Source organism: Meleagris gallopavo, chromosome 21 (assembly GCF_000146605.3).
Source record: "Meleagris gallopavo isolate NT-WF06-2002-E0010 breed Aviagen turkey brand Nicholas breeding stock chromosome 21, Turkey_5.1, whole genome shotgun sequence".
In the NCBI taxonomy this organism is placed as follows: Eukaryota; Metazoa; Chordata; class Aves; order Galliformes; family Phasianidae; genus Meleagris; species Meleagris gallopavo.
This window is the reverse complement of record NC_015031.2, coordinates 1,001,102-1,016,139: the sequence shown is the minus strand read 5'-3', so window position 1 is coordinate 1,016,139 and position 15,038 is coordinate 1,001,102. Positions and strand designations below refer to the sequence as shown.

General features: G+C 52.1%; 3 protein-coding genes across 3 annotated transcripts; all 3 read right to left on the bottom strand.

The window, feature by feature from the left end:
- Positions 1-471: 471 nt before the first annotated feature.
- Positions 472-3,178, bottom strand: LOC100544108 (C-C motif chemokine 3). The gene is made up of 5 exons (XM_010721746.3): positions 2,956-3,178; positions 2,592-2,700; positions 1,193-2,428; positions 823-931; positions 472-675 (listed from the first exon to the last, which is right to left on the bottom strand). Exons 1-3 carry the CDS (start codon positions 3,176-3,178, stop codon positions 2,335-2,337), a joined length of 426 nt encoding a protein of 141 aa, XP_010720048.1. The 3' UTR covers positions 472-675; positions 823-931; positions 1,193-2,334.
- A 448-nt stretch (positions 3,179-3,626) lies between these two features.
- Positions 3,627-4,901, bottom strand: LOC100548721 (C-C motif chemokine 3). Its single transcript, XM_003212445.4, has 3 exons — positions 4,675-4,901; positions 4,287-4,404; positions 3,627-3,893 (listed from the first exon to the last, which is right to left on the bottom strand). Exons 1-3 carry the CDS (start codon positions 4,745-4,747, stop codon positions 3,794-3,796), a joined length of 291 nt encoding a protein of 96 aa, XP_003212493.1. The 5' UTR covers positions 4,748-4,901; the 3' UTR covers positions 3,627-3,793.
- Positions 4,902-5,864: 963 nt separating this feature from the next.
- LOC104913852 (C-C motif chemokine 13) lies at positions 5,865-6,867 on the bottom strand. Its single transcript, XM_010721745.3, has 3 exons — positions 6,740-6,867; positions 6,487-6,601; positions 5,865-6,366 (listed from the first exon to the last, which is right to left on the bottom strand). The coding sequence occupies exons 1-3, from the start codon at positions 6,810-6,812 to the stop codon at positions 6,261-6,263; spliced, it is 294 nt and encodes a 97-aa protein (XP_010720047.1). The 5' UTR covers positions 6,813-6,867; the 3' UTR covers positions 5,865-6,260.
- Positions 6,868-15,038: the final 8,171 nt, after the last annotated feature.

Below are 15,038 nucleotides of genomic sequence, written 5' to 3'. Positions count from 1 at the left end.
GGGGGGGACGGCACCCGTTCGGGCCTTGCCCGTGCCCTGGGCCGTGCTGCAGGGCGGCGGGTGGAAGGATTGGGTTGTGGCGCACTGAGGCGTCGAGACCTCAGCTCCATTCCTGGGCTTTACTTCTGGAGCAAAGCAGTGGTGCTGCTTCCTCGATCCAGAGGTACCCGGGATTGGGGGGACACGGGCGTGCGCTGTGTGAAACAGCCCTGCACATTGTGATGTCACAGTGAGAACGTGGGTGTTGGTGATGCGGTGCCAATGTCACAATGAGCAGAGCTTGGGGTGGGGGTGTGAGTGCCCCTTGGGTGCTGGGGGCCCTGAGGGGTGGCTTTGGGATGCCCATATCTGCCCACCAGGCTTTGATGGGTGCCAATGAGCTTCAACAGGGAGTTGGAGACACATCAACTCACAGGTCATGGAAGGATGTGGACTGAAGATGGTGTCGCAAATAAACCACATCATCCCTAATTTTCTAGTGCAAGGAGATTTATTTAGGCATCAGAGCTCCTGATTCCTTAACAAGCATTTGATGTTTTGTACATCATCTCTGTGTTTTCACTTCCTTCACAGCGGTGGGAGAGCAACTTTTCTGTTCTGGATAGCTCCAGGAGTGCCTGCACCCAGAACTGCTTTGGATCTGCGCATATCTCCCTCTTCTTCTTTGTGACCACACTGCAGGGAGAAAAGCACCACTGGGGCAATGAGGTGCTGGGTCTGCATGGCAGCAGCCACATGTCCCCAACCACACTGCCATCTCTTCGTGACCACCTATGTGTCACAGTTGTGGTGTTGTACTCCAAACCCCGGCTGGATACTCACATCACTGCTGGCGTGGAGCAGATGCTGCTGGTGGCATAGACAGAGGCAATGAAGTTGTAAGGGATGGGACGTGACACATACCTGTAGCAGCAGCTTAAGGGGATGTCATCTGTGGGTTCAGGAAAACAGAGCCATGGTGAGATGGTGTATATGGGGCTCGCTGAGGATTTGCCATCAGCTACCCCTAACTCACGTCATATCTCCCAGAAGACCCCATATCCAAAGCTGAACACCAGCATTGGTGGCAATTGCCCACACTCAGCACCATGCTGGTCCCATCCATGGGGACTAGGATTCTCCATAACCCATAACTCTACCAAGTAGGGACAGTGCCTCCTGCCCCAAGAGGGAAATGTAAGACCCAACTTACCACTACTGTCAATAGGAAAGGAGTCCGTGGCCGAGGAGCAGAGGGCCAGGAGGAGAAGAGCAGCCAGGGTAGATGCAGAACAACCCTTCATGGTGCTGTGGGACATGGGCACAAGGAGCAGGGCTAGAGCCAGCTGGCTTAAGGGCTCTGCTCTGCACAATGCTCAGCCCTTGCTGCACTGCCACTCTTATCCCCTGGCTGCTGGGCGTGTACAGGGTGTCAAGGGAAAGATATGAATGCATAATAACTAGGAAATTATTTCAGAACCCCTGCAGAAATAAAGCTGCAAAAAGGGGAAGCACCAGCCATAGAGCCACTGCTTTCAGATTCTGTTTTAGTGCCCAGTGGGGCACATGTGATACCAACCCTGGTGCTCTGCACTGATACTGCAATGAGAGCCAGGCTGGGATGTGGAGCTCCATGGCTGCAGCCCCAATGGGAGTTGGGTAGATGAAGGCTGCTCCATCCTGATTGCACTCCACAAGCTCAAAAGCAGCTGTGCTTTCATGCACTTCTCTGTTCTAGGGAATTTGGTGACATGAGTGCCCGACACACGTGATTCAATTTCCTTCATCCCTGACAGCAATTTGCTGACCACTTGATATCCTCATTGCCACCAGGCACCCCTCCTTCTGCAGCCATCAGCATTAACTCCCTGCTCTTTGCTGGGAAAGGAAAACAAATCTCAAATCCCCTCAAAGCCAATATTTCTCCATTGCCATCTGACATCAACACAAATGAGTATGACATGAAGGGAACAGCTGTGCAGAGTATCCTTAATTCTGCAACCTGGCTGCTTCCATGGAACCGTCCTGCTTGGTGGTGGGCTTCAACAGAGAGGCAGAGTGTTTTCAAATGCAAGAATTTTACTTAGGCATCAGAGCTCCTGACTTCTTGGCAAGCATTTTGGTGTGTTCTGAATCATCTCTGTATTTTCACTTCCTTAGCATTGCTGGGACAGATAGGAGGGAAGCTGTGGGTACCCCAGGCTTGGAGATGCCCAAGACTAGCTTGGATGGGCCCTGGGCAGCCAGAGTCTGGGGAAGGGGGGGTGCAAGAGCCTAGAGTAGGGGCTGGAGCTGGGTGTGCTGCGAGGTCTCTTCCAATCCATCCATTTTATGATTCTATGATTCCATAAAAGGTCAGTTTTCTTCGTTCTGGAACAGTTCCAGGTGGTTCTGCACCCAGGACTCCTCGGGGTTTGCACATATCTCCTTCCCCTTCTTGGTGACCAGGCTGCAAGGTGAAAACCAGCGTTAGGTTTGCACGATGATTGGTCCTGCAGGCAGCACCCACATGTCCACAGTCACACTCTTATCCCCTCTCAACCACCCTTGAAACTGTAGCATGATGCTCTGGTGTTACACTGCAACCACCCCAGCTGTGGTTGGCTACTCACATCACCGCTGGCAGGCGGCATTTGCTGCTAGTGATGTAGGCGGACTTGATGATGTTGCGTGGGATGGGACGTTGAACATAGGAGAAGCAGCAGGTTGTGGGTAGTTCATCTGTGGGAGAGAAAAAGAGAGCCCCGGTGAGACCCCACAGGTGCCCTACCTGGGACTTTACAAGGATCTCCCATCACACAATCACCCCCTTATGTCATATCCCCCAAGGACACCCCTAGACACCCATCTCCAAGGCTGAGCCCCAGCACGGGTGGCAGTCCCCCACAGCCCACCATGAAGGTCCCATCCATGGGGATGGGGCTCCCAGGGAGGAACGGACACCCAGACAGAGGAACACAGTGAGACCTGACTCACCCAGATGGGCCACAGCCGAGGAGCAGAGGGCCAGGAGGAGCAGAGCGGTCAGGATGGCTGCGGGGCCCTTCATGGTCTGCAGGACATTGGCACAGTGAGCAGGGCTGGAGCTGGGTGGCTGCAGGGCTCTGCTCTGCACAATGCTCGGCCTCTGCTGTGCTGCCACTTTTATTCCCCAGCCTCTGGGCAGGCACAGGGTTTCAAGGAATAAAGATGAGTACATAATAACTAAGAAATTATCTCAGAATTCCTTCAGTTTTGCTGAAATGGAGAAATAAAGCTACGAAAGGGGAAGTGCTGGCCACTGGGCCATCTCTTTCAGTTTCTGCTTTAGTGTCCAGTGGGGGCTGGCCAGCTCTTGATGCCTCATGAAACCCACCTGTCTGCTCTGTGCTGACCCTGCAGTGAATCCCCTCAAACCCAACATTTCTCCATTGCCATTCAACATCAGCCAAAATCAACATTCCATGGAGTGAACAGCTGTGCTGACCACCCTTAAACCCACACCCAGGCAGGATCTACACTGTTGGAGGGCATACAGAACCTTCACCATTCTGGTTTCACATTTCCTAATGCCTTCTGGGCTGTTCCCAGGTCCTCACAGTGAGGCAAACCCCAACGCAACCTCTCTTTCCCAGTGCAGGATTCATATCTCACTACAGGCACACAGGTGCAGGTCAGAACAAGTAGCTTTATTAAATCTCAGCAGAGCTGTACAGTAGTGTGAAGTGGGACAGATGGGGACAAGGCAGAGCTGGCTCCATAAGTTAATGAGACATTACAGGCTCTGACAGGTCATGGCAGGGTACATAGAAATGGAGCTGGTGTTGGTGGCAGCTCACGTTGAGGTGTTGCTCAGCTTCTTTCCCTGCAGGTACTGCTGGAACCAGCCCTCTGCAGGGTCCACGCAGAACTTCTTCCCCTTCTTCAGCTCCACGCTGTGGGTAGAGGGGCTGGGTTAGCTGGAGTGTCTTTCCCTACCCTGCAGCATCCTTCCTAGCATCCCCCAAACCTTTGACTTCTAGCAGCCTCAAATCCCTTTTAAACCTTGGTTTCCTTCCCATTTTTATTGCTGAAATGAGGGGCTGCTGGAAGATTTAAAATAAAGTGTTGAGGGGAGAAGGAACATGTGGACAGAACTCAGCACAGAGCATCCTGAGAGGGGCTTATTGTGGACATTTGCAATGGGAAGTGAAAGCACAGGCAGGGTGGCTGAGGGCGAGGAGTGTGGTGGGAAGGAAGACTGGGGAGGAAGGGTGGTGGAGAAAGGCTGGGCATGGGAGGTTGGGGGAGGAAGGCTGGGGATGAAGGCTGGGGCCTCAGGGACTCACATAATGGCTCTGCGGGAGCAGTTTGGAGGTGTTTCCTGATAGCTGCGGATGAGCGAGGTGTTGATTTCCCTCCGGATGAACATGTTCTTGTAGCAGCAGGAGCTGTAGGAACTGCGGACTGAGAGGAGAAAGGGGTTGGTGCTGTCCCATGCCTGACCCCAGCCACTTCCCCCACCATGAGGATCCCTGCCATGTCTCCAGCTCTGCAGGTTTGCCCCCATATTCCTCTCCGACAAGAAATCCCCAAGAATGAGCTGTCTTTAAGAAACATCTTCCAAGCCAGTGTTGACCCCTTGGCACCTTAAGCCCACAGCAGAAGCAGGGGCTCCCCATCCCCAACCCCAAACCTGCAGCAGGACATGGGTTAAGACTCCGTGTTGGTACTTACAGGACTTGCCCCAGCTCTCAGTGCAGACAGCAGCGAGCAGCAGAGTGACCATGGCCAAGGAGAAGATCTTCATGTCTAATCTTGGTGGTTGTCAGCTCCAGGAACCAATAGCACTTGCTGGTTTGGTGCTGCTGAGTGCTACCTGCTTGTACCTCAGCATTATATAGCCCCAGGCCAGGATTTCCATGACAGCTCTGGACTCTCCCCAGGGGAAGAACCACTTGTTTCTATTACTAAAGGGCAACTGGGGGATGGAAATTCCTCTCCCTGGCTGGTGCTGTTCCAGCCCATCTTCACACCCAGCCTGTGGTGCTTGAGGGCTTCTGGAAAGTCTGTGAGCACGGTCCTGTGCTGCTGCAATGCGTAGCAGCCTGCAGTCTATTTTGGGTTCAGTTGCTGCCACCGACAAACCACACAGGATGATAGTCATGCTCACTGAAGACCTGGGTGAGCTTATGTTCAAAACTCATCCTGACTGTGATGCTGCTCTTGCAGTTTTGTGCTGAGGTGACTGGCTTGGCAGTGACTGCATCCAGCTCAGGCCAGCCCACCCCAGACCCTATGGCTGTGTGCCAAGTGCCCATGGTTTTGACTGTGCCCATGGTGTTTTCCGTAGTGGTGGCCATGTTCATGACAGTGCCCATGGTGGTGGCCATGCCCATGGTGCTGCCCATGGTGGTGGTGGCTGTGCCTGTAGTGCTGCCCATAGTGGTGGCCGTGTCCATCATGGTGCCCATAGTGGTGGCTATACCTGTAATTGTGGCCATGTTTGTCATGGCAGCCATGGTGGTGGCTGTGCCCATCACAGTGACCATGTCAGAGGCCATGGCCATTGCATCTCCTCATGGCAACCCTGGTGTATGAGCTGTTACCAGGGCCTAACTGTGCAGCTCAAGTTGAATTTTGTCTGGGGATGGCTGATGAAGAGCAAGGGAAGACCCCTCTTTTCAGGTTTGGCACCCAGAGGTGTGCTCATCTCTTGCTCCTCTTGCAAGTGGCTTCCCCAGGTCCCATGTAGACACTGCTTGACTCTATGTACTCCCAAATCCTTCCCAAAAAGGAATTAAGTAGAATGACCACAACATCATCTCTTCCCAGCCCTTTACTGAGTTCAGCTCTCACAGCTGACATTTCTTACTCAAAGCAAGCCAAGAGCAGAAACTCTTCTGCTCCCCAGACACTTGCACAGCCAGATGTTTGCATACACAAGGTTGAGTTTAATTCTGTTCACAGGGCTGTACAAGAAACGTTAGTGATGCTACTCCCTATTAACCCCTGCACTGCAAAAAGCTCGAGAAGTACAGTGTCACTGACATGCAAAGCAGTTGTCCCCTGCCTAAGACCCAGTCCAGCCATGGTCTCAGGGTGGAGAAGAGCGAGAGATGCAGGAGATACAGAAATCTGTGCACAGTGATGCTAAGAGCTCCAGGATCTCACAGTGGGATGAATAGAAAGAAAACATGGAGGTGAGTGCTGCTTATCCATACAGCGCAGGGCTGAGATGGGGAGGACTCGTATTGCTCCTGGTCCCCCCATCTCTGTGGTGAGGCTGCCTTCAAGGGCCCTGCACTGCTCCCGTGGCTCTTCTAGCTGGGGATGGAGTAGGAGCTGACCTGGAACCTCTGCTGATACCTCTTCACCCATATCTTGTCCGCTGGGGTGCAGATCTCCTTGCCATTCCTCACCTTGAAGCTGTGCAGAGAGAAGAAATGGATTTAAGTCCCCTAACCCAGGAGATCTGAGGGCAGCGAGTCCTCCATCAGCACTCACTCACTGCCATGCTGATCCCACCAGGGGGGCAGGGATACTCACACCACAGCTCGGTGTGGGCACTGAGGGCTGGTGGCATAGCAGGCGACAATGTTGTCCATTTTGATCTTTCTGGTATGAAAGTTGAAGCAGCACTTGTCAGGCACAGCTGGGGCTCCTGGGGGGAGAATGAGAGCTCAGCTCAGCCTGGAGGCCCCCAGTTCCCATCCCAGCCTCATTGCATAAAGCAAACCCCATGCACCCCTCCCTTCTCCCTGACGTTCCCATCCCCGGTCCCGCAGGTGGCCGCGCTCACTCTGGGCCAGGCTGTGGCAGCACAGCGCAGTGAGGAGGAGGAGGACGCAGAAGGCCCCAGCTGCCTTGGCCATGTCGGGCTGTAGGAGGGCTGCGGGCTGCTTCACTCTCCCTTCTGCTTGGGATTGGACTTCTGGGCTTCTTTTATGGAGCAGCAGCAGTGCTGGCTCCCATGAGGTCAGTAGTTGCGTGGATAGGGGGAGGACCTGGTCACTGGACATGTCCCAAAGAACAGAGAGAGGGTGATATCCTTCCCCTCCCAGAACGGTCTGAGGAGGAAAAACCTGCTCTCAGACTGAGGGGCTTGGGATTTTCTAAACTTCTTCCTGCAATATTGGGGCTGGTGGCCATGTTGCTCCCCGTTTGGCTCTGCACCTCAATTCCTAGGCAGGTTGTATGGCCATGGAGGGGTGCATGGGACAGGACAGCGTCCAGAGCTGTGTAGGGTCCCACACAGCCAGACATGCTCCCACCATACATCACAGCTGGCAGGAGCTGCCAGTCCATGGAAGCACAGTAATGATTTGCATCTCACTGATTTGTGTCTCAGTGGGGAGGCAAATGGCCAATCCCTGTTCTGACACTCTCCTCTAAAAATAAAAATAAAATAGCCTATTTATAAAATAAATTTACTAAAAAGTAAATAGCCTTTGCTCAGCTGCAGAAGGCACATGCATGGCCCTGTGCTAGTTCAGGGGACTTTGGGGCCCGGTGGGGCTGGGTGAGGCTGGGCAGGTGTTTCCACTTCTTATCCCCAAGGCCAGAGAAGCAGCTCATGTTCTTGGCCACGATGAGCTGGGAAATAGCAAAGACTAGACTGGGCTTCCCCAGTGGTCTTTGCCTGCCCACAGCTGTCCCAAATCCCCCTCTTCTCCAGCCCAGACAGCTCCAGATGCTGGCAGATATGCACAGATGTGAGTCCCTGCTGGCACAGATCTCAGGTCTGTGGATACTGGTCAAGGCTGTGATCATCCCCACAGAATGCTGTGACCACCTCCACAGCAGTGACCGCCAGTACTTCTGCGTTCCTCTGCTTTCTCTTCTCCAAAGCTATTTCCCAGAAATCAGTCTCAAGCTTTTGGCTGCAGAAATCTCCCAGACTGCTGTGATGGAGTGTATATGTGTAGGGTGCAGTGAGGGGACTGTAGGATATCCCAGGGTGCAAGGAAAGGGATGTTCTATGTTTCTGTGTCCCATCCCACCATCAGCCCAGCACTGGTTTAATTTCTCCACTTCCATCTTGTCCCAGCCCAGGGAGCAGAGGGAAACAGATGATGCTGGGAAGGTGTAGGCTCCTGTCTTTGTTTTCCCTCCCTGGATCCCTTTCCCCCATCTCATCCCCGCACTCTGAGGTCTTCTGGCTGAGCAGGAGAGGCTGAAACCTCACTGCCAAGCCATATTGAGCCCCCATTCTCACCCTGGTGACAGCATGGCAAGGTGCTGCCCCAGGATCTGCTTTCAGTAGCACAAGTTATCCTGGATGTGGCCAAGGGGAAATCTCAGACAGGCTTTGCTGGACCCTCTCCAGCACAAGTTGTTTCCAAACAGGAAATAACTCCTGAGTGATGGTATTTTCTCTGCATTAAGGAAAGGAAAGAGAAACGTAAGGAAAATGAAGAAGTTTCAATGGACTGGGAAAGGCCCATTGTCAAAAACCTCACGCATGGGATGCTTTGGGTTGGGAAAGTCTGAGGATGCTGCTCCCATTCCTGCAGCCTCCTTCTGCCTTGAGCCCGGTGCTGGATTGGGGCAGTACTTCAGCCCTGCACTGAGCAGAATTCAGCAACACTGCTCTTTCCAGTGTGTTCACCCAAGCTTTATTGATGCTGCAGTGCTCCTCGTTCCATTTGATCGATAACCCCAGGGGACGGAGATCTAAGTGCAGTGCCTGCGGGACAGGATGGCTGCAGCAGCTGGGCCATCCAAACTAATGTCTGTAATCAAAGCCACTCTGACAGGTCGGGTCTGCTTTCCATAAAGCCATAAGGATTTGTTTGATTTATTCTTCTCCTTTTAAACTCTCTGTCTCGGTTGGAACAGAGCAGTGTTTCCATTACCTTGCTGAGGCTGATGGTGAGATAAGCACTTAATGCACACTCCGGTTGTGCTATTTCTTTCCTATGGGCTGACAAGGTTCCTGCTGTCCCTGTGGCCACCTGGGACTTCCCCCGCTGCTGGAGGAGATGGTTTCTATTGAACCTGGTCTGAGACCTGTCCCAGTGAAGAGGTGGCTCTGAGTCACTGTGGCCACAACCCACACTCGTGCAGAGAGAGCAGCTGCAAACCTGCAGACATGCCTTTATCTTCCTCAAAAAGTGGTGGTTTCTATTTGTGGCTGGAAAACCCCATAAGGATCGGAGCCTCATCCTGAAACCTGGGTGGTCAAAGGAGTGGGAGTGGGCTTGCAGCCCCCAAGGCATTGCCTGCCCAGAGCCTGTGGGGATGGGCTCATCTTCTGTTCCCAAGTGCTGTTGGGAACTGAAACCATTTAGAAATAGTACAGAACAGATGGTGTTGTCCTTGTCCAGGGGAGAATACACCAAGTCACAGCCAAGTCCTAAATTCACAAACATCAGTCATGAGTGATCAGCAGGGATGCATCCACATCACCAGGTTAAGGCAGCCCAGAAACCAAAATCTGAGCAAAACCAATGGAATTGGGTTGCTATGCTGTAAATCTGCACTGTATTGGGGTCACCTGTTGATTTTGGGGTGCATGGCTGGTGGCCGGGCTGGGGCATTCCCCCTTCCCAGTGCTGGGCTGTGGGTGTCCTTTACTCCCGTAGTGGGGAGGGCATTCCCAAAAAGAAAGGTTTTCCACCCAAAATAGCAGCCCTGGGGTCTGCAGTGGGCTGCAGGCTCAGACCCCATAGCAGAGCTGTTCCCAAAGCTCCTAAAACAAAGGCAAAAAGCTTTTGTGATGATGGCTTCTCTCCAGACTACTTGGGGAAGGATCTTTGTTGCCTTCTCCTTGGGATGCTCTGTCCTTGGTGGTTCTCCTGTCCAAGCTAGCTGCTTGCCTCAGGAACCCCACTGTGTATTGGTGACTCATTTCTGTGTCCTTTGGTCCCCGGCATCATGGCTGAAAGCTGATTTCACACCAAACTCCTCTGCTGGAGATAACAATCAGGGCTGGGCTGTTCGAGCTGAGTGTCATCTTCCTCCTCCCTAACTTTGGCCTTTCAAAACCAAACCCAAAGACACTCCCTGCCTCCTTATCTGCACTCTGACTTCTGAGCCTGCAGGCTGCACACACATCGTTTCCCAGCAGCCTGAGAGCCAAGAGGCAGCATTAATTAGTGGAAAAAAACCCAAAAAGATGAAGTAAGATGCTCATGAAATCCTCTGCAGTGGGAAACTGGGGTTAAAATTAGTCCAAAATTTCACCCTGGGGCCTTGGTGGGCTCTCTGTGTGCCTCCAGCATTGCAGTGCCTGTGGTGTCAGCCAGAAATCTCAGTGCTTTTTCTTTGGGCTGGATTTTCTCCAGGCGCAGGAGCCAAGGTTGGTGGCGATGGGGGGCAGAGAACAACATCGATGGGCAGCAGGGAATGAAAGTGATGGAGAGCAGGGGATGGAATTGATAGGGAACAAGGAATGGCATCAATAAGGAACAGAGAACAGCATCAATAGGGAACAGAGAATGACATCAGTGGGGAACAAAGAATGGTATTGATGGGGAACTCAGCCAGGTTGTTCTCTGTGCAGCACTGCCCTTCTGCAGGAGATCATCGCTATGGGAAATTTCCCTTAAGTGCTTCTGCAAGTGTTTTCTGGGAAGGCCGTGGGAAAAACCTTCCTCTCCTCTGTTCCTTCAGCTGGACACGTTGTGGCTCCACAGGGGAAAGTGAGAGCCAAGGATTGTTGTGCTGGACGCAGCATTACCGATGGAGACAAGCAGTAGGAAGTTTGTTTTTCTTTTTTTCATCTTATTTGTTATCATTTCACAGTTTCCTTCTGCCTGTGCTGGCCTTGGGAGAAAAATGTCCTGCCGGGTTGGTAATCTTCTCCCTGAGCCTCAGCTGCTGTTTTTCCTCCCTTTGGCACAAGATGTCAGTGCTGCTCAAGGAACGGTGCTGCCCTCCACCCATCACCCTCTGTGGGTGCTGCTGGGGCTCAAGGGTGACACCCAGCTGGAGGGGACCACCGAGGGGCTTTGGTGCCTGGGGGAGATGAGATGCTCAGAGTAGGTCTCATCCAGCCCTGTGGCTTTGTGGCCTTATCTTTGGGGGTAAGGTGGAGCTTGCCAGCCCTCATGGAATTATTTGGGGTATTTTTTGGGATGGAGGAGGTGTAAGGACATAAGCCCCATCTCTGTGTCCCATGGCATCGCTATCAACGTGGAATATGAGATCCAACTAGGGACATATGGCTCTGCTCAACATCAGTGGGAAATGCTGGGTATGGGGGTGCACGAGCTGTTCCACACTGGGAAAAAGAATATGAAAGAGAATATGGTGTAAAAGGAAGCAGGGGATCAAAAATGAAACTCTTTACTCACCACATGTGGAAAAAGGGAAAAAAAATCCTCAAAAGAGTGTTGACAAGTCTGGAGGCTTCTGGGACCCTGGGTGACCAGAAAAATAACACATCAAAGACCTCACGTATGCCTGAAGACAGATAAAAACTCTGAGCCAAAATGTTCTATGAATATTTAACTACCATCAATATTTAATTAGGAGATAGAGAGAGATTAAGAGCAAGGATACCCATCCCTTGTGTGCACCAGCCCTGTGCTGTGCAGTGGGGGCACGGCACCACTGGGCTTGGTATGGAACACATGGTGCAGTCACCATGGGGAAAGGAAAAGAAGCCCTAAAAGGAAAGAAAAGGCTCAGAGCTGCGGCAGTCCCAAGCATGGCCCTTCCTTGAAGCCTGTCCAGGACATAGTAGGGTGGAGGATTGGAATAGCAAGGAGAGAAACTGTCCCAAAACTCATGGGAAAGAATGAAGGTTGAGGATTTGTCATCCATCACTGTGCTGGGAGAGCACACCGGGGTCCCCGTCCTTCCCTGGTGACAGTGACAAGGTCTGGCAGTGTGATGTCCCCTCCCTCTGCTTTTCCTTTCCTTCATCCTTGGCCACTGTGGGACAGGAGTGAGGATGGGGATGCTTGGGCACATCCCTCCTGCAAACCACTAATTTACCTTGGCCATCCCTAGGAGTGTAGCAGGAGTTGGACAGCCTGCACAGCTCAGCCCTGGGCTTTGGGACCCCCCTTCCACACCTGGGGGTTGTTTCCCTTTATGGGATTGTCCTTGGTTGGATGGGGACTGGAAAGTGCCAACAAAACCTGGAGAGAGTGGTTCCCTGCCTGCTGTGGAGCAGTGCCTTTGCTGCAAGTTTACATCCCCCAGATGATTCAGACACACTTCCCAGCTCCTTCTTCATCCAGTGGCTCCTTGTTCAAACTGGGAGAGGGTTCAGTCCCAGTGCATTTGCTCTGGGCCAAGTTTTGGAATTGATCTGGGATTGGACCGCACAGCCCCATCCTCACTTTCTGTCCTACTGCCAGTCCCCATGCTCCATCCTGCTGGATTCTGAGCAGCAGTGGCACATTCTATGGCATCCGAATGGCTTTAATCTGGGTTTTATGCCTTCCACGGTCCTTGAGCATCTCTTGAGCTGTGAACGCTGCTGCACACAAGGCTGTTTCCCACCTGCAGCTGGAAGCTGGCAACATCCCGCATCCCACACTCCACCCCCTCCCCAGCAGTGTGAAGCCATCTCCCACTCCACTGCAGGACCTGCCAACCCCAGAGCCTAGCAACGATGCCAGCACCCGCTTTGCCCTGGGAGGACGAGGAGGATGCAGGCACTCGGCTATAAAATCACTTCTCGTGCAGCACGGGATGCTGCCATCAGTCTACGTGGGAACCTGCCTGGCTGCTGTATCTGGGCCATTCACCACTCGAGACTTTTAGCGCCCGGAGCAACGGCATGTACTGCTGATGAGTTCTTTCTGCTCCAGTAATTACAGTGAGGAATTTGTCAGAACGAGCTTTCTAAAACCTTCTTGTCTTGTTCTGATTTTACCTGGAGTGTAAAAAGTCATTAGTATGGTAAAACGGAGGCTGTGCTAAGCCAGCAAGCCATCCAGATAACACGGTTTACATCCACTACACTCTCAATATGCAAAAAAAAAGAAAAAAAAGAAAAAAAGCTGGCTTTATATTTTACCCAGATGGAGTTTTTTCGCAATTGAAATTAGCAGGATGGGAAAGGAAGGGGGGAAGGCAGCAGAGCTGGTGCACGTTGCCCTGTAATTTTGGGCAACTGCATCTTTCCATCCAGGAGCACAATTGGAGTGGCTCCTGCAGCCTCACACCGCTGCATGGACCATGCTGCTAAGGCACATGGAGAGCACTGAGTCCATTTTGGCTAGCCCTAAAATGCATTTCCTACACTGGATGGAAAACTCAGCCAGACGATGCCCTGCTCTGAGCATTGCCCCATTCCACAGGGAGCACAGTGCAGGGAGAATAACACCCTCCTGGCCCTATTGCGACCCCAAAATGGTCCTGTTTGTGGCTCCGGATGCTCCCAACCCCTTTTGGCTCCTGCAGCACTGTGAAGGATTTTAGCAGATGTCAGGGAGCATCTGGGGCCCAGTGTCTGGGGAACTCAGGCTTGAAATGAGCCAAGAAAAAAAAAAATCATCTCTATAAGGAAAACAAGGAGCTGAGGTCAGAAGAAGTTGTGAAGCACGTGTTTGTGTCCTGGCCGCTATTTTCGGCCATTCCTGGTATGAGAAATTAATAATCAAATCTTAGTGCAACACAAAAAGTATTAAAAGAGCATTGCACCAAATGGGAAGAGCTGAATATGTGAGCCAGAGCTGCCCTGGGAGAAGATAGATGCAGGATCCCACATTTCTCCTCCATCTCCATCCCCAGCCCCATCCCTATCCCTATTCCCATCCCTATCTCCATCTCCATCTCCATCTCCATCTCCATCTCCATCTCCATCTCCATCTCCATCTCCATCTCCATCTCTATCCCCATGCTGGAGGTGCTCTCCAGTTGGGTTCTGCATGGATCCCTGCTGCTGCTTCATCTCTGCTTGCCCTAGAACCCAGCAGGAAACCCCCACCCCCATGGCCTTTGTTTTTTTTGTTAATAAGAGTGCTTGAAAAAAAAAGAGATGCATCTGTCTTGGGCTCTAATCAAAGCGTGTGGGTTTGGATTTAATTAAATGATAAGTTTTGGGGGGCTGAAAGGAAACTCTTTGGAGGAGGATGCATGGATTCCAGGGTATTTCCAGCATCCCCAAAGGTTCCTTCAAAGAGAAAAAGTGATTGCAAGGCAGAGCATCTGTCTGTGATGCAAAACCCAAAGCATTCCCATTTCCTCTGCTTTTATTTTCTTTGATGAACCACTTGGCAAGTTTGTCAATGTGTGTTTTTTTTTTCCCTGACATCTCCAGATCTGACTTCAGGGCCCAGAAATCTGGGGAAGAGGAGAACATTTAATAGCAGCGTTATCTGCAGGAGACACAGCAGTGCTGTGCCACGCGTGCAGGTGACGGGCAGGTATCGGTGCTCAGATGGGTATCTGCGTAATGATGTTTATAAGCTGGGAAACAGATGGATCTGCACAACGAGGCACAGCTTTGCCTTTTTCCCCTTCTTTTTTTCTCCCATGGGGTGGGAAGCCCCCAGACAGCAGGTGGATACAATCAGGAAATCTTTACTGGCAATTCGCAGAAATGGCAGTGGAATAATTCAATATGATGCGTGCAATACTGGTTTGTGGGAGCTGGGTTCGGAGCAGGAATTTGGGGTGCTGTGGGGTGCTGGCAGCTTTGGTTTTGGTGGTGGGGAACAACAGGACTTGGTTTTGTTTAGCTGCAAAACTGCCAACTTTTGGGCTGGCGGAGGGAAATGAGACACCAACTGAAGGTCGAGATCCAGTGGGTTTGGTCAAAAATTCAGGAAATAACCACACAGGGATGGCTCAGAGCTTGGCTCAGTGCTCCCACAGGGCAGTTTGCTTTCAGCTCTTCCCCTAAATCCTCCCCAGCCTCTCTGGGCAGAGGACAGATGCAGAGGAGCCCCATAGAGGAGGAGGAAGAGGAAGGTGTGAGGATGCTCTGGGATGAAGCATCCCTTGGGGACCCCCCCTTGTGGCACCTTCCCCAGCAGATTAGGGTCAAAATGAAGAGAATCTGCTGCCTCGTGACCCTCCAGACCACCCTTTCCCCCTCTGTTCCAGACCCCTGCTCCTCTTTTCCCCCTAAGCTAACTGCTGTGGACTGGAGGATGAAAGCCAGGCACAGCTTTAACACCAGCACTGTGTTTTTC